This window comes from Salvia hispanica, chromosome 5, assembly GCF_029641045.1.
Source record: "Salvia hispanica isolate PSC_SH4W2 chromosome 5, Shi_PSC_v1, whole genome shotgun sequence".
Lineage (NCBI taxonomy): Eukaryota > Viridiplantae > Streptophyta > Magnoliopsida > Lamiales > Lamiaceae > Salvia > Salvia hispanica.
The window spans coordinates 37,829,108-37,849,397 of record NC_142696.1 but is presented as its reverse complement, the minus strand read 5'-3'; the positions used below and the strand labels follow the sequence as shown (position 1 = coordinate 37,849,397).

Sequence of the window (20,290 nt, the reverse complement as noted above, 5' to 3'; positions counted from 1 at the left end):
TATACTATTAATATTAATCAATATTAATATAATTATTTTAATATTATAAATTAATAATTAATTTATTTATTAATAACATTCAAATATACTTAAATATAATTATAGTTATAATTGTATTTAATTATTATAATAATATTATTGTTATAATACTAAAATCTAGTAGTAATTAATAAAGAATTATTGTATAATTATTTAAATTATGAATCTTATAATGTAATATAATAATTATTATTATATTTATTATTATTCAATATAGTCTTAATAAAAATTTAAAATTGTGAATTATATTTATAATGATATAAAGAGTTGAATATTTTTGGTTGGGTGTTTCAACCCTAAAATGAATATAAAATAATTTAATAAAAATTATTCAATTGATTTAATTACTTTAAATAATTAATTCACTTAGGTGTTATATTATTGATTTATAATATGAATGCAAATAGATGTATGTATAAAATACTAAAAATAAAGAAGAGAAAAGAAAAAAGAGGAAACATTAACTAAGGAGAAAAATGAAAGATGAATGAAGATAAAATACTAAAAAGAAAAAAGAAAATGAAGAAAAAAGAAAGAAGAAGAAACCAATGAAGAAAAAAAAGAAAGAAGAGAAGAAAAAAAATCACATCTTTAGTACTTTTAATTGAAATTTCCAAAAATATCCTCCATAACAAAAAAATCACATATTTAGTACCTAGAGTTATTTTTGTCACAGGGTACCAAAAACGATATAAAACGATCAGGTACCATTTATGTGCGAAAGTGAAAGATCAGGTACCATTTATGTAGTTCACTCTTTTTTAAAACCCGTGTCGAGTCAAAATGGCTCTTTAAATGGTGGACTTGTTCTCGTAATTTGTAGTAATTTCATTTCATTAGCAAAAGTCAAAAGTCAGTTATAAATTTGTAATGAACGAACTTTTCAGTTCAATCAACTACTATGCCTACGTCTATATACTATATCTATGTCTATATATCCATCATCCACATCCCCATCCCCTTTGCATTTACTATGCAATGATAATTGGACATTGCACGTCAGCACGAGTGATAAGACTTTTGATTCTCCTAAACAAAGTTTGGATTTATTGAAAAATAAAATACTGTCAAGGCGCTAATTAGAAATTCGATATTTGGATTTTTAAATAAAAATGAGAAGCAACTGAGAGAGAAAAAAGAGAGGAATAATTTGATACAAGACTTGAGTCCATATGCAACAAACTATGAAGAGAATTAGGTAAAAGTAAAACAACATGATAACCTAATAACAAGAATTAAGCATTGATACACAAGCTTAAACAACACAGCAGTATAGTGAAGTGTAGGCAATTTCCACAGATTCATCAATCAAGTCCAATGCATATCTTCAAGCACTATATATCCATTTAAAGAAACAACCGCTGCAAAAATGTATGGTGTTCATACACATTTACCTATTTGAGCTGCCAGCGCTAGGTGGAACACTTCCTAAACCCATTTTCCGCCCTAGCACTGCAAGCTGCTCCACAAACTCGTCTCCTGTGAGGATCTCGGTGGTCCCGTAGATGACATGCTTTGGAGGTTGCTGGCGATGAACGAGCTCTTGCAAGCTCATGTACTCCACATAATTTCCACCACCAACCATGAATGCTATAGCTTCTTTAAATGGTCCTTTCATCTGGCTGCCGCTTGAGCCCATGGATGACTTTGGGGCGCGGGGATCAAAGATCAGATACGAGTCAATGTCGGGGTTGGGTTTTCCCTCCATTAATGCATCAACTGTTCGGGTTAGAGCCAACTGATGATCATTGGACAGCAAGTTTTTCATACCAGCAGTTACAGCACCGATTGACTGCCCATAGAGTTTTTCTGCCCAATCAACAATGTTGCCCCTGCTTGCAGAATTAGCTGATGCCAGGGAGACATTCAATGATTTTATCTTCTTCACATACTGAAATGCGCTCGTATCAACCTCAGCCTCCCTAAGTGCTGTTTCCACCGCCTCAATTTCTGATGGAGGGATGGTTTCTGTTGAAATGAGAAACATGATAGCAAATCGTAACTTGTCCATCTTGTCCCCTTTGCCTTTGAGCACACCAAGAAGTTCGTTACGATCAATCCCACCTCTGACCATCATTTCGCTCTCCTTCTCTGCAAATTCATTAAGAGTCCTCCCCTTAATCTCACCCAACAATGCAGTAGCGATGTTAGTATGCTTATCAATGACTTGCTTCCTCTCAGTCAATTCAGGCAGAGAATTAACTGCATTCATGAGATGCTTTGTGTTGCCAACTAGATCTGTCCCATCAAACTGAGCTTCGTCGCCGCCTGTCCTCCTATTGACCTCTTCGACATCTTTCTTGTACTTATTCAACTGTGCATCAATTTCCTCAGCAACTCTAGGAAACTCCAGAGACCCATTTGATGTCCAAAATGGGTCAGTGCGATCCAATTCATATGATTTCATCCCACCTTTCTCTACTTTCACATTCAACCTATTTAGCCTTAAACCAAGCACATCATGAACAAGTGGCTTATACCTAAAGTCATGTTGTATAGCCACGGACAGCTCAAAATTTCTGTCAAAGAGACACAAAATCGGTCTCTGAAATGAGCTGGCAAAGTTGCCACCCTCGGTAAACAAATTGTTCTTTGCCAGCAAATGGTCACGCAATCTCTGATCCAGCAAGGATGCTACCATCTCAGCTGGGCCTCCACGAGGACACCTAATAACGGGCACAACTGCAAGGGTCGCCAAAACACAGAATAATCCTCCAACAATCTTTTCAATAATTTCCTCAATCTCTTTATCTCCAGCAGATGGATCGTTCAACTGAACATAGCAATTCTTATTGGCAAGTGAGAACAAGTTATCTTCCAGAGTCACGAATTCCAGATACTGATCATGCACCTTGGAGATCCTCTGAATCGAATCGGAATTCATTGTTCCTTAAACCGCATAAAAAGAAAGGCAAATTAAATCAGCCCTTCCGTCGAATCCAAGCCAGATCAAGCAATATGAACTAGGATTTCCATCCAACCAACTACCAAGATCACTTAATGGAAATATAAAATGAAATTAACTGGCTACATTTATCACTATAAACAGAACGAGATCAGCTGCACTTAATCAGATCAACTAATTCATAGACCTACCACATCAAAGAACAAAATTCACATTTTCCTAACATAAAATTACAAATAACCTAACAACAGTTAAAAAATGAAATCGAATAGAACTGTGAAGGAAAATAGTACCGGTTGCGAGGTCTTCAAGGAGCGGGCGGGGTATGGAGGAGGAGAAGTTAAGGTGGAAGGAGTCATAAAGCGCTCTGGATGCGTCGGCGACGATCCGCTGCACGTTCTGTGGTGTCGCCTGGAGGAAGTAGACGGCGGGGACGTCGAGGACGGGATTCCGATCCTTATCGACGAGGAAATATAGCGTGATTCCGTGCTTCCGCAAATCCTTAACGTGGATCAACGGAGAGAGTATATCCTGGCAGAATCTGTCGTAGATCAGGATCTTGTAGACCTCCTCGTTCGCCGTTCCGCCGACGGTGCCCACAGCCTGGTTCAGATTCAGCATCTTAATGATGCACTCTGCCAAAATTCAGCAAACGAGATTCAGCAAATTGAAATCGTGAATTTGAGGGCAGTTGAACGAACAGAAGATTTACCGGTTTGCTTCTGCCGGAGATTTAGCGCCATTCCTGCTGAGTAATTTTTGTGTATTTTCGCAGCTTGGACAGAGAGATCTGAATTTTGTGTCAATGTTTTTGCTTAGTCAATAAGTTGTACGTCTCCCATCGGAAGTTGTACTGTGGGTTTAGCAGGCCCATCATATACTGGGCTCAGAGCATCTTCAATAGCTTTAGGCCACAGGCCAGCCACTCTTTCTCCCTGCCACTGCCACGTCATCATCAGCACTAAAAATTCACCTGCCACATCATTATTTTAATCAAATAGGCTAGCCGCAGTAAAAATAATTCAAAAACAACTGCATTTGCGGAATTAAACACAAAATACGAAATTAAATTTACGATACATATACGGGAAAAATTCGTTAATTTTATTTAAATAAAAAAAAATAGTTTAACTAAAAAAAATAAAATTACATAATAAAAAAAATCTGGACTTTCACACACGAGCCACCGCCCCACTCTACTCCTCACTAATTTATTAAAAAAATAAATTAAAAAGCAATAAAAATGCAATAATTTTATATAAATTAAAAAAAGGTCCATCCTAAAAAAAATTACATAATTAAAAAAATTTATAAAAAAATACATTAAAAATGCAATAAAAAAATGCATAAAAATGCATTAAAAAATGCAATAAATAAAAAAAATGCATAAAAAATACATTAAAAAAATTCAACCGGCTAAATTGAGCCTACAATGGCGGCTAGCGGGATCAGCCAGCGGTCGGCTAGCGCCCGCAGATCGGCTAGAGCTCGCCGATCGGCTAGCCGAAATGCTGCTGGTATTGGGGTTTGTATACTAAAAGATGCTTCGAGCGTACATGCCTTTGTACAGTCAGCTTGTGCATGTATACGAGAAACGCCACGTCCACTTGTTTACCTAATTATGAGAATAAATAATATAATATAATGGTTTATTATTGAAATATAATAAACAAGTCTAAGGCTTCTTACTAAGAAGGTCAAGTAGGGAAATTCGATGAATCTCCTCATGAGTTTTCCAGTAGGGGACTTGGCCAGATCTAGTAAGAAGAAAAACGTATTCACAACCTAGATAGGCTTTGGCTACCTATTGGTACAGTTGCGGTGTTTGTGATAATTCTTTCTTACCTAAGATGAGATTAGTAACACCGGTGTGGTAAAGCACTGAAAGGATCTAATCCGAAATGTATTCTTTATTGCTATCTACTGAAAGAATATATTTCAGAAAGTTTAGTATTTTCTAGTCTATGATATTAATATCAATATTGTTTATTCAATCAAACGCCACTTTGACTTATCAATATGTGAGAGTTTGTACGTAACTCAAGTTCATGATATCTTGGGTGATAGTAATTGAATAACATGAAGGTATTGGAATATTATTTCATAGAATTCGCGTGCCCAGTGTGGTATGATTAAATCCCTAAGGGGTGATCCCCAAGAGGTGTTTGAAAGAGGAATTTATTATTCAGAAAACTGCGCAGTTGGAATTTATTCCACGAATAATAAATAAAGTTTCAAACAAGAAAAACTCTTTGGAGAATTAATTTAATTCTAGTCACATAGCAGACAAAAGAATTAAATTGACGGATCAAGATAATCTTAAACGCGGGAAATATTATAAAATAAAATGGACCCAAGTTATTTGTAATTTGGTGATTTAAGTGGGAGTGCAATATTATTCTTTAGTGGAACAAAATAATATTCCATTGATAATATATTAAATCATGGGTCATTTGATTTAATTAGTAATTTATCTAATGGGTGAGCCCAACACTTAAGTCATTCCATGGATCCCCATCCTAGCCCAACAAGTCCATGCTTATAAATAGTATAGAGATGGGAAACCCTAGTAAGCACTCCACACATCACAAACCCTAACCCTAGCCGCCATAACCGGCGCTCTCTCTCTCCCCTCTTGCCTCGGTTTTCGTGCCTTTGCACGAGGGAGATTAGGGTTTTGGTTTTTGTTCTTGTTCTATCCTAATTCATAGGATTAGATCAAGACAATTTCGTGTTTGTGTTGGTTTTCCCTAAATCTCATATCACTTTTATTTGGTTCTTCGAGATCCGCCCACATGGATGGAGAATCAAGGACAAGGGAATAGGTTGGAAGATTCGTGGTCGATAAACCAAGGATCTCCGGGTGGTGCAGCTAGCAACGTCAATCCAATGATGGATTATGAGGTAACAATCGAATCTACATCGAATATGCATGATTATGTGTTTATTTGATGTTACATCTATAGATCTATGTTAATTGCATGAAATTGGAGTCGAATGCATAATCAACTAAATAGATTCGTTCTAGGACCTGTTTGGTTTCCGTGTCTTCCGCTGCGGTAGTCCCAGCAGCTGGCCGGTTCCAATGCTTCGGCTAGCCGACTGGCTAGCGACGTGAATTGGCTAGCCGGTGGGCTAGCCGCTATTGGAGATGCTCTTAATCTCTCTTTCGCTACTAGGCCCGGAGAAAAATATCGAAAAAATGATATCGCTTGTATTATATTGAAAAATTATCGAATTTTCGGTATATCGTAATTTTTGACACAATACGCGATATATCGAACTTTCGATATGAATAATATCAATGTCATTACCGTATCGATATTTCGATGTGTCGTACCGAAATTCGATATATCGTATCAAAGATCAATACTTCAATATCGTATCGGAATTTAAATATATTCGATATATATTGATAATTCAAATGTATTGATTTTCAATATGATTCGGTATACCGAAAATATCGATATACTATATTTGATATAAAACAATATATCGCGATATAAGGAAATTCATATCGTTATCGTATCGAAAACTTATGATACGGTATCGATATATCGAAGCTTTCGATACGATAACGATGTAAAATTCTTTCATACCGATATTTTCAATATGATACACGACGTTATCATATGGACCGAGCCCTAGCTAAAACTGTATCTAATTATTTATTCATATTCTGGTTCTATATTCACAAAATTCTGTAACAATAAAAATATTACTGAAAAAACAAGTATTTAAGCGAAATATATATAAATAATTCAATGCTCCAAAACTGCATCCACAATAAATTCAACCAAACTCCGGCAGCAATATAGAGAGAGAGCGCGCTGATGGGGAGTGGGTACCAATCGTTTCTAAGAAACAGCTATTGGATTCTTAGGCACGGCAAAAGCATTCCAAATCAAACCGGTGTCATTGTTTCGTCTCTGGTTCGTGAATTAGTCGTGTATTTATCAAATGTTGATTCTCAATTATCTGATTATGTGTGTGTGGCAGGAAAATGGAGTTCTCGAAGACTATCAACTGGCTTCCGATGGAGTTGATCAGGCTCGTGCAGCTGGAGAATTATTCCTCAAGGCATTACATCTTCTTAATCTAACCATTCAGGAATCCTTTCCATTTTGTGTCGTTCAATTTTGTTTGATTTTGTGGTAATAATCACAAAATTATTTATTTCTATTTTGTTGCTGTAGTTGTCACTATTTTGTTGCTTCTGTCTGGCTTAATCATTATGTGATGCACTATAATGTAAAATCAAGCTAGAATATTTATGTTCTTCTCTACAACAGCATAATCTTCCTAGTAGGTGCATCACCAATGTATTGAGATGTGCTTTAGGTGTGAATCTGTAATTTGTAGGTGTATTCCTGAACAAACAACTGGCAATTTACTAACTTAGTGACATTGTCTTTAGTTTCTGGGCAGATGTTTTGATTTTGAATTCTGTCATCCTTTACTTGGCAAATTAGGGATAAAGTATCTCAGTTAACTTGAGCCTTTAGTTTGTTTTTAGCTGTGTATTAATTGGCGATAGTTATGATGTTTTGATAAGCAATGTACTCTTTCAAGAGGAATGATGGATCCTTTTCCGGTTGTAACGCCTCTATTGTCGATGCAGGAACTGAGAGAAAACAATATCGGCCTGGAAAATGTCCGCATCTGCTATTCACCATTCTCTAGGACTACTCACACAGCAAAAGTGGTTGCTTCTGTTTTAGATATTCCACTTGAACCACCACAGTGCAAGGTGAGTACTGTTTCAACTGCTGGGAGGAACCTGATCCATGTGGCATTTGCCCCTGATATCATGAGGGGAAATATTGTTGCAGAAATTCATGAAATTGAAGTGTGTTTCACATAATGTGGATATATGCTTGCTTTGTGAAGTTGTTGATTGATTTTATTTGATTCTCAAGCTTTATCTTGATAATATAGTTTAAAGGTTTGTTGTAGGAAAAAAAAAAGCCAATTTTTATGGAAACAATAGAAGAGGTTTGGCAAAATCATTTTTTAGGGTTTGAATTTGCAGAACACATGCCTCTATAGTGCTTTGCTTTCTTTGTATCTGTCTTCTTCTTTGTGGCCTTATGGTGTGAGGTTTAGCCATGTTTTTAGTTTTTACCCTTGACTGATTATTAGCTTTAGAACGTTGATCTTATGCTGAGGGTGTAACTTTGTTAGTATTCCCTTCTGGACATAGGAATTTTGTGGTAGGAATACTTGTTTCTCTTTCATATATTTTCGCCCCTAAAGGTCCTACTGTTATTCTATCTATTTGTTGTACAGGTAGTACATGATTTACGAGAACGCTTCTTTGGTTCTTCATTCGAGCTGAAGTCTCATGATAAAGTAAGAAATTGTCTTGGTCATAAATACAATTTCAGACCTGATTCCATCACTAGTGTGTTTCTCTTCCAGTGTGCATGAAGCTAATGAGTTATATGAGTTAAACGAACAACTTTTTATTTATTTTGCAGTACTCAGAAATTTGGGACTTGGACGCCAAAGATCCCTTTTTGCAGCCGGAAGGTGGAGAAAGTGTTGCAGATGTTGTCACCAGGCTCACGAGCGCATTGACACTGATTGAGTCAGAGTTCGAAGGGTATTCATCACTTTTTCTTATCTTATTGCACCTCCATAGTGGTTCTTTAAGAGTAAGAAAGTTTCTGAATACTTGTGTATCCTTGAATTGTTAACACGAGCATGGTTTTTTCTCTGTGGTAGGTGCACAGTGCTAATAGTCAGTCACGGTGATCCACTGCAGATTTTGCAGACGGTTATGAATGCAGCTAAGGAAGATGGAAGGAGCGAGGGAAATGACTTAGTCTCAAGAATAGAGGCTGTGCGACTCTCCTCTGTTCTCTCACAGCACCGGCAGTTTGCTCTTGACACCGCAGAACTCCGTAGATTAGCATAGATGATGACTTCCATCTTCCATTATTGATCTTCAAACACTCCATTTAAGAGGAATTGGATTGGAACTCATTAGCATGTCAATTTGAGAACTACTCATGTTTAAGTTAATAAAGCAATTTGCTATGAGTTGTATACATTATCAGTTATTGAAATGAAACATGAAACTTTTTCCCGAGTTTCATCTTCTTCTGAAAATAATTGTTTTGTATTCATCAATACTTCATTTTCAGCGGACACGTTTGTGTCAAAAAAACAAGGCATTTGCGACAGGATGAAACTAACAAGAACCTCTATTTTCTGGGAATGTGAGGTATGTGTTCATTCTTTTTCATCAGATGCAAAAGTGAATTTGCTTTTCTCTGTGCTCTTGTCGTTCCAGATCTTGTAATCTCTATCAAATGGTCATAAACACCGTATTGCAGCGCTGCTAGAAGACAAGATGAGTTGTGGGATCCTAACTCGAGTATCACAGCTGTGGCACATTCCTTGTTTTTTGGAGTCCCATCTCGTACTATTTCCACCAGTTTCCGCACAAAGGACAGACGTCCAATCTCGTTCCTTCCTTCAGCTTGTGAAGCGATAAGCAATAAAATTGATAGGGCTTCATCAATCATATCCAAAGTCTTGTCCTCAAGCAGATGCAGCAATGGCGGTATGATACCTGCCTTGACTGCCCTTGATCTATTACCTTGATTTAGCACCAAGCTAAAAAGTGCAGTTGCAGCATCCTTTTTCCCTCTGTTCGTCCCAGTCCGCAGGAGATCTACGAGAGGCAGGATTCCATTGGAGCAGCCGACTAGAACTTTGTTCTCTTCAAGGATCGACAAACTGAACAATGCTGCTGCGGAATTCTCCTTAGCCTCTTCTGTTCCATTTCTCAAGATTTTGATAATCGCAGGTATAGCTCCTTCTCTAGCTATAAGCCGTTTGTTCGCCTCATCCAGTGATAGGTTCAACAGAGCAGTGACGATGTGTTGCTGTGTTTCTGAATCCGCGCACGATAAGAGACAAACCAATGGAGGAATCCCACCACTATTGGCAATCAAGATCCTACTGTCTGGAGACTCTTTAGACAGCATGCGTATCCTGATAATTGCATCTCTCTGCACGTCTACATATGACGAATACAGATTCTGGATCAACGAAGATATCTCCTCAGCAAGTGGAGATGACGCTATATCAGGGTCATCACAGACTTCCTTCTTGGGCAAGTCGTAGTTGTTCTTCTCGCACCATTGTAGGATAAGATTGCGGAGGGCAAAGTTGGGAGCAACCGTCGAGTGATTCAACTTCTGCCCCGTCTTTGGGCACGTTCTGTGACCCGAATTCAGCCACTTCTGTATGCTTTCTCGTTCATATGTCTGCACAAATAGCAGCAGGAAAATGAATCCGAAATTTAAGTAAAAACATTGATATTCTTTCAAAGAAATTGAGCATGGGATTACCTGTCCAGTGGCAATTATTACAGGATCTGCCATGATTTCCAAACTGATTGGACAGAGAAATTCATGTGGTATTAATAACGATTTGCTCTTTTCTAGGCATCTAACTAATGCGGGCTCATCAAGAACACTGTTTTCATCAACTCCAGAAATCTGCTTGAATTTTTCCAGAAGCTCTACAACTTGATGAGTGGCATTCTTTCCTTTGGCCTTCACAAGCTTCTTCACAGCCACGCTTTCTGCTGCGAGCTCTGCAGCGGTGTGCAGCTCCAGCTTCTTTGCCAATCTTTCTATTATAGCATCATCTGCATTGCGCTCGTCACTTCTTGTGAAAACGACCATCATGTCCATCGCCAGCTCCATATCTTGCGTCTCTGTCCTCCTTTTGGCTCTTTTGAGTTGCATATGCATTAGCTCTACCTGAGATGAACAATATATTTTCTCCTTACACCATAGATAACATATGGAACTGTTTTCTTGAGTTCAAGCGACAAGAAAGATTCATCGCAGACGAGATGGAAAAGAGAATTACCTGCTCTTTAACCTCTTGAGAGATGCCAAGCTTCTCATAAGGTACGCCGTTGAGCGCCTGGTTAATCTTGTCGTATACTTGATGAAATCTGCTCATCACCGCCTCGCTCTCCAGGGCCTAAAAAAGCAACACAGATCAAAATCAGAGAAGAGAGAAAGAGGGATAGTAAGAGAAGAAGAGATGGAGGGGTCTTAACAAGAAAAATCTTGCTGCCGGAGTTGCAGGTCTTGAGCAACTTCTTTGAAGCCAACAACGCCTTGTTCAAATCAAGCAAGTGATCGAATGCCTCACCAGAAATGGAGGTATGGAGCTCCCTTATCTCTTCTAGCAGCGGCGTCAGCAGCTTCAACCTCCTCACCAGGTTGACACACTCTTTCCCCTGTGTTTTTCTGAAATCAGTGTATGTCCCAACTTTCTGTATCATCTCCACCATTTCTCTCACTAGCTCAACACCATTTCCACCCTCCAAGATAACGCCGTTTTTGTTCTCATTCTTGCTTCCTTCTCCCTCCATCAATATTGCCTCTCTCTCTCTCTCTCTCTAAAGAAAGAATGAATGAAGGAATATTTAGCACCAACCACTTGCTCTTGCTAGTAGAATTTCCAATGCAAAAAAGCCATGATTGTTCACTTTATTAGTGCAGGGCAGTGCTTCAAGATTTTTTGTTTCTTTATTTACTTTATTTGATTGCGGAATTTAAGGGGGAAGTTTGGGGTTATTTCTTTCTTTGTTTTTTTCGCGGGTAAAAAAAATAAATAACTACAAAAAAGGGAAGAGAAGGAGAGAAGGGTACGTAGTAAACTGGTAATGGATGGAATTGAAGGCAGTTGGGCCACGCGTTTTGGGGAGTGGACAAAGATGACGCGTCTTCACATGCACTCTCACTTCCTTGTCTCGCCCCATGTTGTTTCTTTTTTATCTTTTTTCATTTCTCCCGGTGACGAGTCACGTCGTCGTCACAAGGGTGCGTTTTGGATAAACCAACAACGAGCTCGGTTATTATAAAGAGCGGACCTACGGAGATGAGGTTCAAGCTCATGACGCTCAATTACAAGCTCAACCACTCCACTGTACCAACCAGTTAGCGTAGGCCCACATTGTTTTCTTTATCCATTTCCGATCCGATTTTGCCGAAAATTACAACCTTGAAGATGGACTTTTGTGGATAAGCAAGGAGGAAGAAAGGCCCCATCTTAGCTCATCATTCATTATTCAATATTTTAGAATTAGTTAGTTGTGGATCCATTTAGTTCCATATGCCGGTGTTGCTGCAGATTTTATTCAGACGTCGTCAGCATGGACACTGCAAATACATTCCCCCTAACCAACTACAGGCGTTAGTGTGATTCAAATTGAACTCTTAGTTGCAGATGAACTCGAAGGTTTGTTACTAAGATTCGAATCTTTCTATGAATATACATCAACTCCGTGAAGGTATTTCTTACAAAAATAAACACGGGATATGTTTACAGCACACGATTCAATTAAAATAACCTTTACTCATCAGATAAGATTGAGGGGTCTCATCATATTCTGCAATTTGAAGCTGTGACAGAAACAAAAGGGACAAGATATGAGAACATTGATTATCAAAGCTATCTTAGGGCAGACAGTTCACGAGAGGTAGCAAAAATAGAGTTTCAATACTTACTGCAGTAAACGAATTGGTTGAAATCGAGAGTCACCCTCCCTTGCTTGCTCGTATCAAACGAATTAAATAGGTTCCTGAAAACATATAAAAAACATCTCAATGATGCTGAGTGTTACCACAAACAGCACTTGTTGTTTTCAAACTCGGCCTAGCAGATAATAACTGGAAATTTTAACGACTTCTTCAACTGAAGAGGGAGTGAAAGTGAAACAGCACGAATCTATGGCACTTCAGATAATAGTAGATACTAATACTCCTCAACCGAGTCATTCAAACAGCGCAGATGCTAGTAGGTAGTTGTTAATATAATCAAAACGATGATAAACTATGATCGGTGCTTCTCAGCTCTGTTTACCTGGCTGACTGTACAAATATACAAAGAGATATGAAATCGTCAAGTTTGAGTTTGCCACTCTTCGTTCGATCAAAACTCTGAAATAATAAAGATAAGGGGAATAAGTAATCTCTATCAACTCGTAAGTTATGTAAACAGCAGCATATTTTAATCTACTTCGCATCTTTACCTCACAAACAGTGTAAAAAGCAGGGGAGTCGAGAGAAAAACCAATTTTCACCAATGCCTGGAGTTATAAGAGAGTATGACAAAATGTATCAACAGAAGTCCTCAAGTAAGCATCTTGAAATTGCAAAAGCTAAAAGTTCACAACTAATTGATGTTTACATACCTCGTAGGCTTCATCCGGAACAAGAAATCCATGCCCCCTACTCCAACGAAAAGAGAAAATAGCATAAATTACCTAGTTTTTGCATGTTATAACCACAGTAATCACAACCAACAACCGAGGCAAGCAATTAAACGCAGGATTATATGATTCTCCTTAGTCAGACACATACTTTTAGGTGCTGACTCACAGTGAAGTGTTTTATAAGTGCTGCTTAAAACATATACGGAGTAGAAAACAGAAAATGTCACATGAAGTGTATCAAAACCTCCTCAAATAATCTGATACAAAGATCAATAAATCACTATGAGACCATTTCAATCATAGCCAACAACAGCATGTCAATGAAAAATTAAAATTTAATCATAGCTCTGTACATCTACAAGAAATGCAGAAGGGTATCAATCAATTTTGAAGGTTTCACTCAGAAGCATACAAAGTTAATATTGATCATGCATACATCTAAATCTATTTCTCTTCAGGATATCAAGCAAACTAAACCAAGTGGAATCTATGCAAGAGCTAATATTCCAAATCAATACTCATAAAACAATGCCATTCTACTAGATAAAACTGCACAGTCTAAGTTAAATGTAACAACAACTCACCTTTCTAAGCTTGAAAATTCCTGTTGAACCTGCAAGAAAAGCAAACACGAGCTAGTTACATAACAAGCATAGGATTAATATTTTTTCTTGGTAAAAGCTTTCTTTGCATATTTAAAATGAACAGAAGGCCTCATTATTCCTCTATCACGACACTGATGTAATAACGATGGGATTCCACAACTTTTTAACATTAATCATCACTAAGAAGCATGAATACGGGTAAATGACTTCACACACGCATTGTTGAAGATTCACAGCAACAAAAGATCCTACTTCTCTAGTTCCCTAATGTCTTGAACTAGTCTCTCCAGACCAAAGGCCTTAATCAAGTTGCAGTTTTTCCTTATTCTTTAGCGTAAAATATAATCACACAAATGATTGAGGGCTCTAAAAACTTGAAAACATGAAAACCACTCAACTTGAGGGTTCTAAAAACTTGGAAGAAAAAAAGAGGAACTTCACTGACCTTCAGAAGGAACTTGTTGAGTTCAAAAAATTCTGGAAAACACAAAGTGTAATGTTAAGACATTGTCCATTCTCACTAAATGTGTATACAATTTTACAATCTTGCAAAACAAATGCAATAACTATGTGATGATTAAGGGAGAAGAACAAACCTTCAAAGCTCATAGTTCCATTACTGTCGAAATCATACATCCTAAATTGCACAGCACACAATGTCAAAATTCAAAATTTCCAATTCATTTTAGACCTGCCTAACTAAGTTAACATCACACCTGATCATTTGCTGAACAACTGATAGAGAGAATTGAAGGTTTCCGACGGCCAAAGCGCTCTGATCAATGATCATCAACAAAATGTAAGAAAAAATCAATACCCCAAAATTTCTCCAAATATCACTACTTCCGCCTCATTATAGCTAATTAATTGAATTAGAACTAAACCTTGAGCTGAGCAGCAGTTATATTTCCTGTTTTCTGCGAGTCAACTCGATCGAACCACTCTCGCAGAATTGCCCGATTCTCCATTTCTGCTTTTAGTTTCTTCTCCCTCAATAATCCTAAAATTGATTCTCGGAAAAAGTCTTTTCCCTTTTTCCAAAAAAATAATTTCTTGCTTTTTTTTAACAATTCAAGATGTTGGAATGGAAATTGTTTTTGCCACATGTGCTGTGGATTTCCTTTTTGCAATTCTGGCAAATAAAATAATCTGAAAGAAGCAAACCAAGCAAAGAATAAATCTCTAATGTGATTTGCAGATAATGTACAGCATTTAAGATTTTATACATTCAATTGAATTTTAATAGTTTAAAAAATTATAATTAGTAGTACAATCAAATTATAAATTACATTGCATAAAACTTATTTTTGTAGATTTAAATTTTTATCATAAAGTATTTGTATAAATAATTCTCATATAAAATATGTAGCACAATACTGTTTACATCTGTATAAGAATTTAAAGATGCATTCCCTTGTATTCAAGTTGTTCCATATGCATTTTTCAAACAATGGTAAATTTGAATTAAAAAAATGAATATAATCGTTTCTTGGGCGAAAATCAAAGTATATCCTTAAAAAACTATTTACAAATCAGCACTTTTAATATTTTTTCTTTGCATGATTGGTCTGGTCTAAATTACCGAGTGCAATTGCACAACGCTTTTATAACTTAGCAGCAACGCGCTTTCGTTCGCCAAACCAAAGCGGTAATAAAATCTCAATTTGATCCCTGTACTTCTGTTATCTCTATTTTCACCCCGTTAACTTGTCCTTTTCTTGTAATCTGTTTATATTATTTTATATATTCTCCAAATCCTATTTACTTCGCTTTCTCTATTAATTACTTCCTGCATTTCAACACAAGAGACGACTCCAGGCTCCGATTTGTTTCGATTTAGTGTTAGGGTTTTTGATTGATTTCATCGACGACGAGAATAAATTTCACCGCAAAAAATGGCTGCTGAGGCGGACTCCACCACGGGGGTTGCGGCGATTGAGGAGGTGAACGTAAACATCCGATGCTCAAACGGCTCTAAATTTTCGGTGAAAACGAACCTCGAATCGACGGTGGCGGAATTCAAAGGTGTTTTGGCGCAGAATTGCGATGTGCCAGCTGATCAACAGCGGTTGATCTACAAGGGCCGGATCTTGAAGGATGACCAAACCCTAGTCAGCTATGGTATACTACTCCCCTTTGAATTCTGCTAGCTTTAATTTTAATATTTTTGGGCGTGTCTGTTGTTTGAATAAACAACTATATGGATGATTGGTTTTGTGTGATATCTTTGCTTGTGGTGCGGTTGGCTATGTTGATTCAGTTTCTGAGCTATTGTTTATTTTCAATCTGGGTAAATTCTGTCAATTGAATGCTGAATGCATCTGTTGAAAATGAAATTGTGTCTGGTAGAGTAATTAAGGAAATGACAACTACAGTTATTGAAAAATATTAAATATTAGCTCAAAGGAAAAATCAGTTTATCGGGTAAGATAATAATGGAAAATAATCAGGTATTGCTGACTTGTTGACGGTAACTAACACGTGGAAGCAATGGAAGGGGTTACTGTGAATTGTGGTTAGCACTTAATGGCTACATATGGTGAAGCCTTATCAGAGGCACCTGAAAATGGGATATTGTTAGTTAAACTTAAAACACGAATGTCTGGAAGATTGCATTGGCATGAGGAGCTCTATTAGACCCAGACTGTAAATTAATTATAGCATATTTTTAGTATTTCACCTAACTGTCCTTAAGGAATATACTCTCTCAATAATGTCCATATTTACACTCAGATCATATAGTCTTTTTAGGACCATTGCATCTACTGCTTAACATTCTTTATAGAGGCTCCTGTCAGACTTCTAAATGATACCACATTTTCACATGGCATATTAGTACTTAATGAAGCTTTTCACCTGCCTTCTAAGTATGGGATGTTCCTACTCTTGAATAGGTCTGCAGGCAGATCACACTATTCACATGGTTCGTGGTTCTGCACCAGCTGCTGCACCTTCTCCTGCTCCGGTTCCTACTGGTCCTGGGAACACCACCACCACTCCTGCTGCCACACAAGGTGGTGGTCCGAATCCTGGGGGTACTGGTTTGGCTGGTACGGGTGCATCCTTATTTCCAGGGCTTGGCTTAGGTGGACTAGGTGGTACTGGAGGGGCATCTGGTGGATTATTTGGAGCTGGACTTCCAGAATTTGAACAGGTGCAGCAACAACTAACTCAGAATCCTAACATGATGAGGGACATAATGAACATGCCTGCCATTCAGAGCTTGATGAACAACCCTGAGATTATGCGCAGCCTAATTATGAGTAACCCTCAAATGCGTGAGATAATTGATCGGAACCCCGAACTTGCTCACATTCTGAATGATCCTAGTGTCCTTCGGCAAACATTAGAAGCAGCAAGGAACCCTGAGCTAATGCGTGAAATGATGAGAAACACTGACAGGGCAATGAGCAACATTGAATCATCTCCTGAGGGATTCAACATGCTTAGGCGCATGTATGAAAATGTACAAGAACCCTTCCTGAATGCAACAACCATAGGTGGTAATGCTGCGACTGATGCTGGATCGAATCCATTTGCTGCACTCCTGGGGAACCAAGGGGGCATACAAACTAGAGATGGAGCTAATTCAACAACTGCAACTGAAACAGGAACAGCTGTTCCAAATGCTAACCCACTTCCTAATCCATGGAGCAATACTGGTAAGATAGACTTCGATAATTTGTTAAAGACCTTGGTTGATTACTTGACAGTATTTTTGTAAGCAATATCTAAAACTTCAATTTATTTGCAAAAGGATTCATGCTTCAAGATGACACTTGATAAGAATAGGAGGGAGTAATTTATTTCTGCATTTTATCTCAATCCCTTACTCCATGAACTCCTTAGGTTCTTAGTTTTCTTATTAGTCTATTTGGACACCACCTTGCTAGAAAAAAAAAGTCTCATTTGCTACTTTTTTGCTTGATTAGTTTAACTAATCATATCTTCTTCCGGTATCAAATCCCTTTACATATGTATCTTGATATTCTTGTACTGGTTAACATCTACATATATAAATATGTATTACTGATGGTGTCTACCTGAGTTTCTGAATCTTTTGTTTTAGGAGGTTCTCAAACAATGAATGCTACCAGAACTAATCCAACTGGCGATGCGAGACCACCTCCAAATACAGGACTGGGAGGACTTGGTCTTCCTGATTTAGGGAGTACAGGCTTGGGTGATCCTACTGCGTACAGTCAGTTGTTGCAAAATCCGGCTGTGTCACAGATGATGCAGAGCTTGCTTTCCAACCCTCAGTACATGGAACAAGTACTACAACAGTTGCAGAACATTGATTAAGCAATCTTATTATGGGTGTATTTTGACTGGAATTACAATTTTATTGCAGATCATGGGCATGAACCCTCAACTACGCAGCATGCTTGACATGAACCCTCAATTGAGAGAAATGATGCAAAACCCAGAACTTCTTCGACAGTTAACTTCGTCTGATATGATGCAGGTATGTCCATGATCCGTATTATTTTTTGCACTCAAGTTCTCTGTAGTATGGTATGGCCTTTTCTTGGCTAGTTTATCGTTATATTATGGGGAGTGGGTGTGTTAGTACTTGACGGTACCATGGGACCATGAAAATTCAGGCGTATCTGCTCTTACGAATTTCTTGTTTTTGGTATAGTTGATTGAAAATGATAAGTGTGGGAGCATTATAATCTAATTATGTTTATATTAAAATAAGATAATGGTAAACTTTATATGCAGCAAGGGATTCAGACTTCGGATATATCTTCTTGCATAAACACACATATGCATGCATATATGCACACAAAATTTGGTATCTGATATTCAAATTATTAATGTAAAAATACGTTTGCTTATTAGATATCTAATAAGTCAATGGGTTACATTATGTAAAATATTATGGTTAATCATTATACTTGCCATGTGATTGATGTACAGTCCAGCACTACCCAAGTACCTTAAAATGCTATTAACTACTCTGGTTGTGAATATATTAAGTAATAAACGTGCTTGTTTCATTTGTAAGTTTTACTCAATTTAAGCGGATGGCTAACCTCCATTTCTCCTTGATATTGATTGTTTATGGTTGCTAAAGTGTTAGTTCATTGTTCAATGTTCAATCCCTAAACTTGGCTTGTGGAAGATTACTCTTTGGATTTGTTATATAAATTTGATTATATTCTTCCTTCTTTTAACTATGATGATAATCTATGCTCCTGTGCCTTATTTTCAGCAAATGATGGCTTTGCAGCAACAACTTACTCGGCAGCAGTCTACTCCGTAAGTCAGAAAAAACTTATTTCCCTTTGACACAAGACATCCACACTTAAGAAGTTACTTACAAAAGATGATGCACAGCGTGAATTTTGTTGTGAATGTGGTTACATCGCATGCCTTGCCCTCCTATAATTTTGAACTGTTCTTTTACTGAAGAAAGTCAAATTAATCTGTGAAAGTTGTCTAAAAATATGTCACAACCCAACTACTGAATACCATCTCTAATATGCTTGGTTATTAGCTCTACTCATGCGATTGTGAGGTATTATTATTATTATAACCTATTGAATTCTCTTTTGCAGGGAAGGAGACCAGACTAATCAAAATAGAGGTATGAAAGCAAGCTAATCCTTTGATCGGATCTAAACTCAGTTATCACTTCTGTATCTCTCCTTGTGTAGAATTAAAGTATTTCAATGCCACAACCTTGTTTGTCTCTTTATTTATGTATGCAGGACCACAAAACAATATGGGTTTGGACATGCTGATGAATATGTTTGGTGGACTCGGAGCTGGTGGCTTCGCTGTTCCTAATGCCCCTGACGGTTGAACTCTCTAAACTTTGATCTGATACGTCACATTCTTCTTCCCTGACCTCTGTGATAATAATGTAAAAAATGTTTCTTGTTCCTCAGTGCCCCCAGAAGAACTGTATGCAACTCAGCTATCACAGCTCCAAGAGATGGGTTTCTTCGACACTCAAGAGAACATCAGAGCACTCCGCGCCACCTCAGGAAACGTTCACGCAGCTGTTGAACGACTTCTAGGAAACCTCGGGCAATAGTCTGGCGAATTGTGTACAATTTTTTGGACGCAAAGGAAAGCGAAAAAAAAAACTAGTCGAGTTTGGTTACAGGCATATTTACATGAGACCACATGAGCAATTGAGCGTGAGAATAAAATACAACTCACTTTGTGTTGGGGCTTTTATGCTCTCTCGCCATGGGAATGGGATGGGAGATTTCTACCATCATAGTAGTATATTGATTTGTGCCTGTGTACATACTTAAAAGAATTATGTTCGTCTTGACATCTTGTATTACTTCCCCTTCCCCTTCACTGTCTAAACCCTTCCTTTCCCTTATTTTATTTATAACATTGAAGTTTATGTTTGTAGAAGTCTTGTGTGCTATATGTCTTTATTTCCTAGTATCTCCTGCATTTGATTTTTTTCTTATTTAACAGAAATTTTTACATACCAATTTACAAATGGTGCAATGTATA

General features: G+C 37.5%; 5 protein-coding genes across 9 annotated transcripts; 2 read left to right on the top strand and 3 right to left on the bottom strand.

Annotated features, from left to right (window-relative positions):
* Positions 1 to 1,163: 1,163 nt before the first annotated feature.
* ATSLY1 (Sec1/munc18-like (SM) proteins superfamily) lies at positions 1,164 to 3,780 on the bottom strand. The gene is made up of 3 exons (XM_048087417.2): positions 3,657 to 3,780; positions 3,238 to 3,579; positions 1,164 to 2,928 (listed from the first exon to the last, which is right to left on the bottom strand). Exons 1-3 carry the CDS (start codon positions 3,685 to 3,687, stop codon positions 1,430 to 1,432), a joined length of 1,872 nt encoding a protein of 623 aa, XP_047943374.1. The 5' UTR covers positions 3,688 to 3,780; the 3' UTR covers positions 1,164 to 1,429.
* Positions 3,781 to 6,719: 2,939 nt separating this feature from the next.
* Positions 6,720 to 9,038, top strand: LOC125187964 (Phosphoglycerate mutase family protein). 3 transcript variants are annotated; one of them, XM_048084657.2, is made up of 6 exons: positions 6,720 to 6,876; positions 6,944 to 7,024; positions 7,566 to 7,694; positions 8,234 to 8,296; positions 8,425 to 8,549; positions 8,672 to 9,038. In XM_048084657.2, the coding sequence occupies exons 1-6, from the start codon at positions 6,778 to 6,780 to the stop codon at positions 8,862 to 8,864; spliced, it is 690 nt and encodes a 229-aa protein (XP_047940614.1). In that variant the 5' UTR covers positions 6,720 to 6,777; the 3' UTR covers positions 8,865 to 9,038. The 3 variants fall into 3 exon arrangements, with proteins under 3 accessions (XP_047940614.1, XP_088914851.1, XP_088914852.1); XM_089058725.1 differs by having other exon boundaries at positions 8,425 to 8,601; positions 8,712 to 9,038; XM_089058726.1 differs by having other exon boundaries at positions 8,712 to 8,866.
* Position 9,039: 1 nt separating this feature from the next.
* LOC125187963 (U-box domain-containing protein 15-like) lies at positions 9,040 to 11,519 on the bottom strand. 2 transcript variants are annotated; one of them, XM_048084656.2, is made up of 4 exons: positions 11,034 to 11,513; positions 10,838 to 10,954; positions 10,309 to 10,725; positions 9,040 to 10,224 (listed from the first exon to the last, which is right to left on the bottom strand). In XM_048084656.2, exons 1-4 carry the CDS (start codon positions 11,349 to 11,351, stop codon positions 9,154 to 9,156), a joined length of 1,923 nt encoding a protein of 640 aa, XP_047940613.1. In that variant the 5' UTR covers positions 11,352 to 11,513; the 3' UTR covers positions 9,040 to 9,153. The 2 variants fall into 2 exon arrangements, with proteins under 2 accessions (XP_047940613.1, XP_088914850.1); XM_089058724.1 differs by having other exon boundaries at positions 9,040 to 10,725; positions 11,034 to 11,519.
* A 662-nt stretch (positions 11,520 to 12,181) lies between these two features.
* Positions 12,182 to 14,987, bottom strand: LOC125187965 (uncharacterized). Its single transcript, XM_048084659.2, has 10 exons — positions 14,686 to 14,987; positions 14,518 to 14,576; positions 14,398 to 14,438; positions 14,247 to 14,278; positions 13,781 to 13,809; positions 13,176 to 13,212; positions 13,014 to 13,070; positions 12,845 to 12,921; positions 12,490 to 12,563; positions 12,182 to 12,384 (listed from the first exon to the last, which is right to left on the bottom strand). The coding sequence occupies exons 1-10, from the start codon at positions 14,905 to 14,907 to the stop codon at positions 12,365 to 12,367; spliced, it is 648 nt and encodes a 215-aa protein (XP_047940616.1). The 5' UTR covers positions 14,908 to 14,987; the 3' UTR covers positions 12,182 to 12,364.
* A 581-nt stretch (positions 14,988 to 15,568) lies between these two features.
* On the top strand, positions 15,569 to 20,185 carry LOC125186527 (ubiquitin domain-containing protein DSK2b-like). Of its 2 annotated transcripts, none has more exons than XM_048082898.1 (8): positions 15,569 to 15,922; positions 16,696 to 17,463; positions 17,874 to 18,076; positions 18,156 to 18,269; positions 19,023 to 19,069; positions 19,369 to 19,397; positions 19,522 to 19,611; positions 19,702 to 20,185. In XM_048082898.1, the coding sequence occupies exons 1-8, from the start codon at positions 15,697 to 15,699 to the stop codon at positions 19,848 to 19,850; spliced, it is 1,626 nt and encodes a 541-aa protein (XP_047938855.1). In that variant the 5' UTR covers positions 15,569 to 15,696; the 3' UTR covers positions 19,851 to 20,185. The 2 variants fall into 2 exon arrangements, with proteins under 2 accessions (XP_047938855.1, XP_047938854.1); XM_048082897.2 differs by having other exon boundaries at positions 15,572 to 15,922; positions 17,871 to 18,076.
* Positions 20,186 to 20,290: the final 105 nt, after the last annotated feature.

Coding starts and splice junctions, on each gene's coding strand:
- LOC125187965 (XM_048084659.2), bottom strand. CDS start 14,907: ATGTGGCAAAAACAATTTCCATTCCAACATCTTGAATTGTTAAAAAAA. Junction 14,439..14,517: donor GTTGTTCAGCAAATGATCAG/GTGTGATGTTAA, acceptor TGTGCAATTTAG/GATGTATGATTTCGACAGTA. Junction 13,810..14,246: donor TCAACAAGTTCCTTCTGAAG/GTCAGTGAAGTT, acceptor CTTTTCTTGCAG/GTTCAACAGGAATTTTCAAG.
- LOC125187963 (XM_089058724.1), bottom strand. CDS start 11,351: ATGGAGGGAGAAGGAAGCAAGAATGAGAACAAAAACGGCGTTATCTTG. Junction 10,955..11,033: donor CCGGCAGCAAGATTTTTCTT/GTTAAGACCCCT, acceptor TTGCTTTTTTAG/GCCCTGGAGAGCGAGGCGGT. Junction 10,726..10,837: donor CTCAAGAGGTTAAAGAGCAG/GTAATTCTCTTT, acceptor TGTTCATCTCAG/GTAGAGCTAATGCATATGCA.
- ATSLY1 (XM_048087417.2), bottom strand. CDS start 3,687: ATGGCGCTAAATCTCCGGCAGAAGCAAACCG. Junction 3,580..3,656: donor TCTCCGGCAGAAGCAAACCG/GTAAATCTTCTG, acceptor GAATTTTGGCAG/AGTGCATCATTAAGATGCTG. Junction 2,929..3,237: donor CCTTGAAGACCTCGCAACCG/GTACTATTTTCC, acceptor ATGCGGTTTAAG/GAACAATGAATTCCGATTCG.
- LOC125187964 (XM_089058725.1), top strand. CDS start 6,778: ATGGGGAGTGGGTACCAATCGTTTCTAAGAAACAGCTATTGGATTCTT. Junction 6,877..6,943: donor GTGTCATTGTTTCGTCTCTG/GTTCGTGAATTA, acceptor TGTGTGTGGCAG/GAAAATGGAGTTCTCGAAGA. Junction 8,297..8,424: donor AGCTGAAGTCTCATGATAAA/GTAAGAAATTGT, acceptor TTTATTTTGCAG/TACTCAGAAATTTGGGACTT.
- LOC125186527 (XM_048082897.2), top strand. CDS start 15,697: ATGGCTGCTGAGGCGGACTCCACCACGGGGGTTGCGGCGATTGAGGAG. Junction 15,923..16,695: donor CCAAACCCTAGTCAGCTATG/GTATACTACTCC, acceptor ACTCTTGAATAG/GTCTGCAGGCAGATCACACT. Junction 17,464..17,870: donor TAATCCATGGAGCAATACTG/GTAAGATAGACT, acceptor CTTTTGTTTTAG/GAGGTTCTCAAACAATGAAT.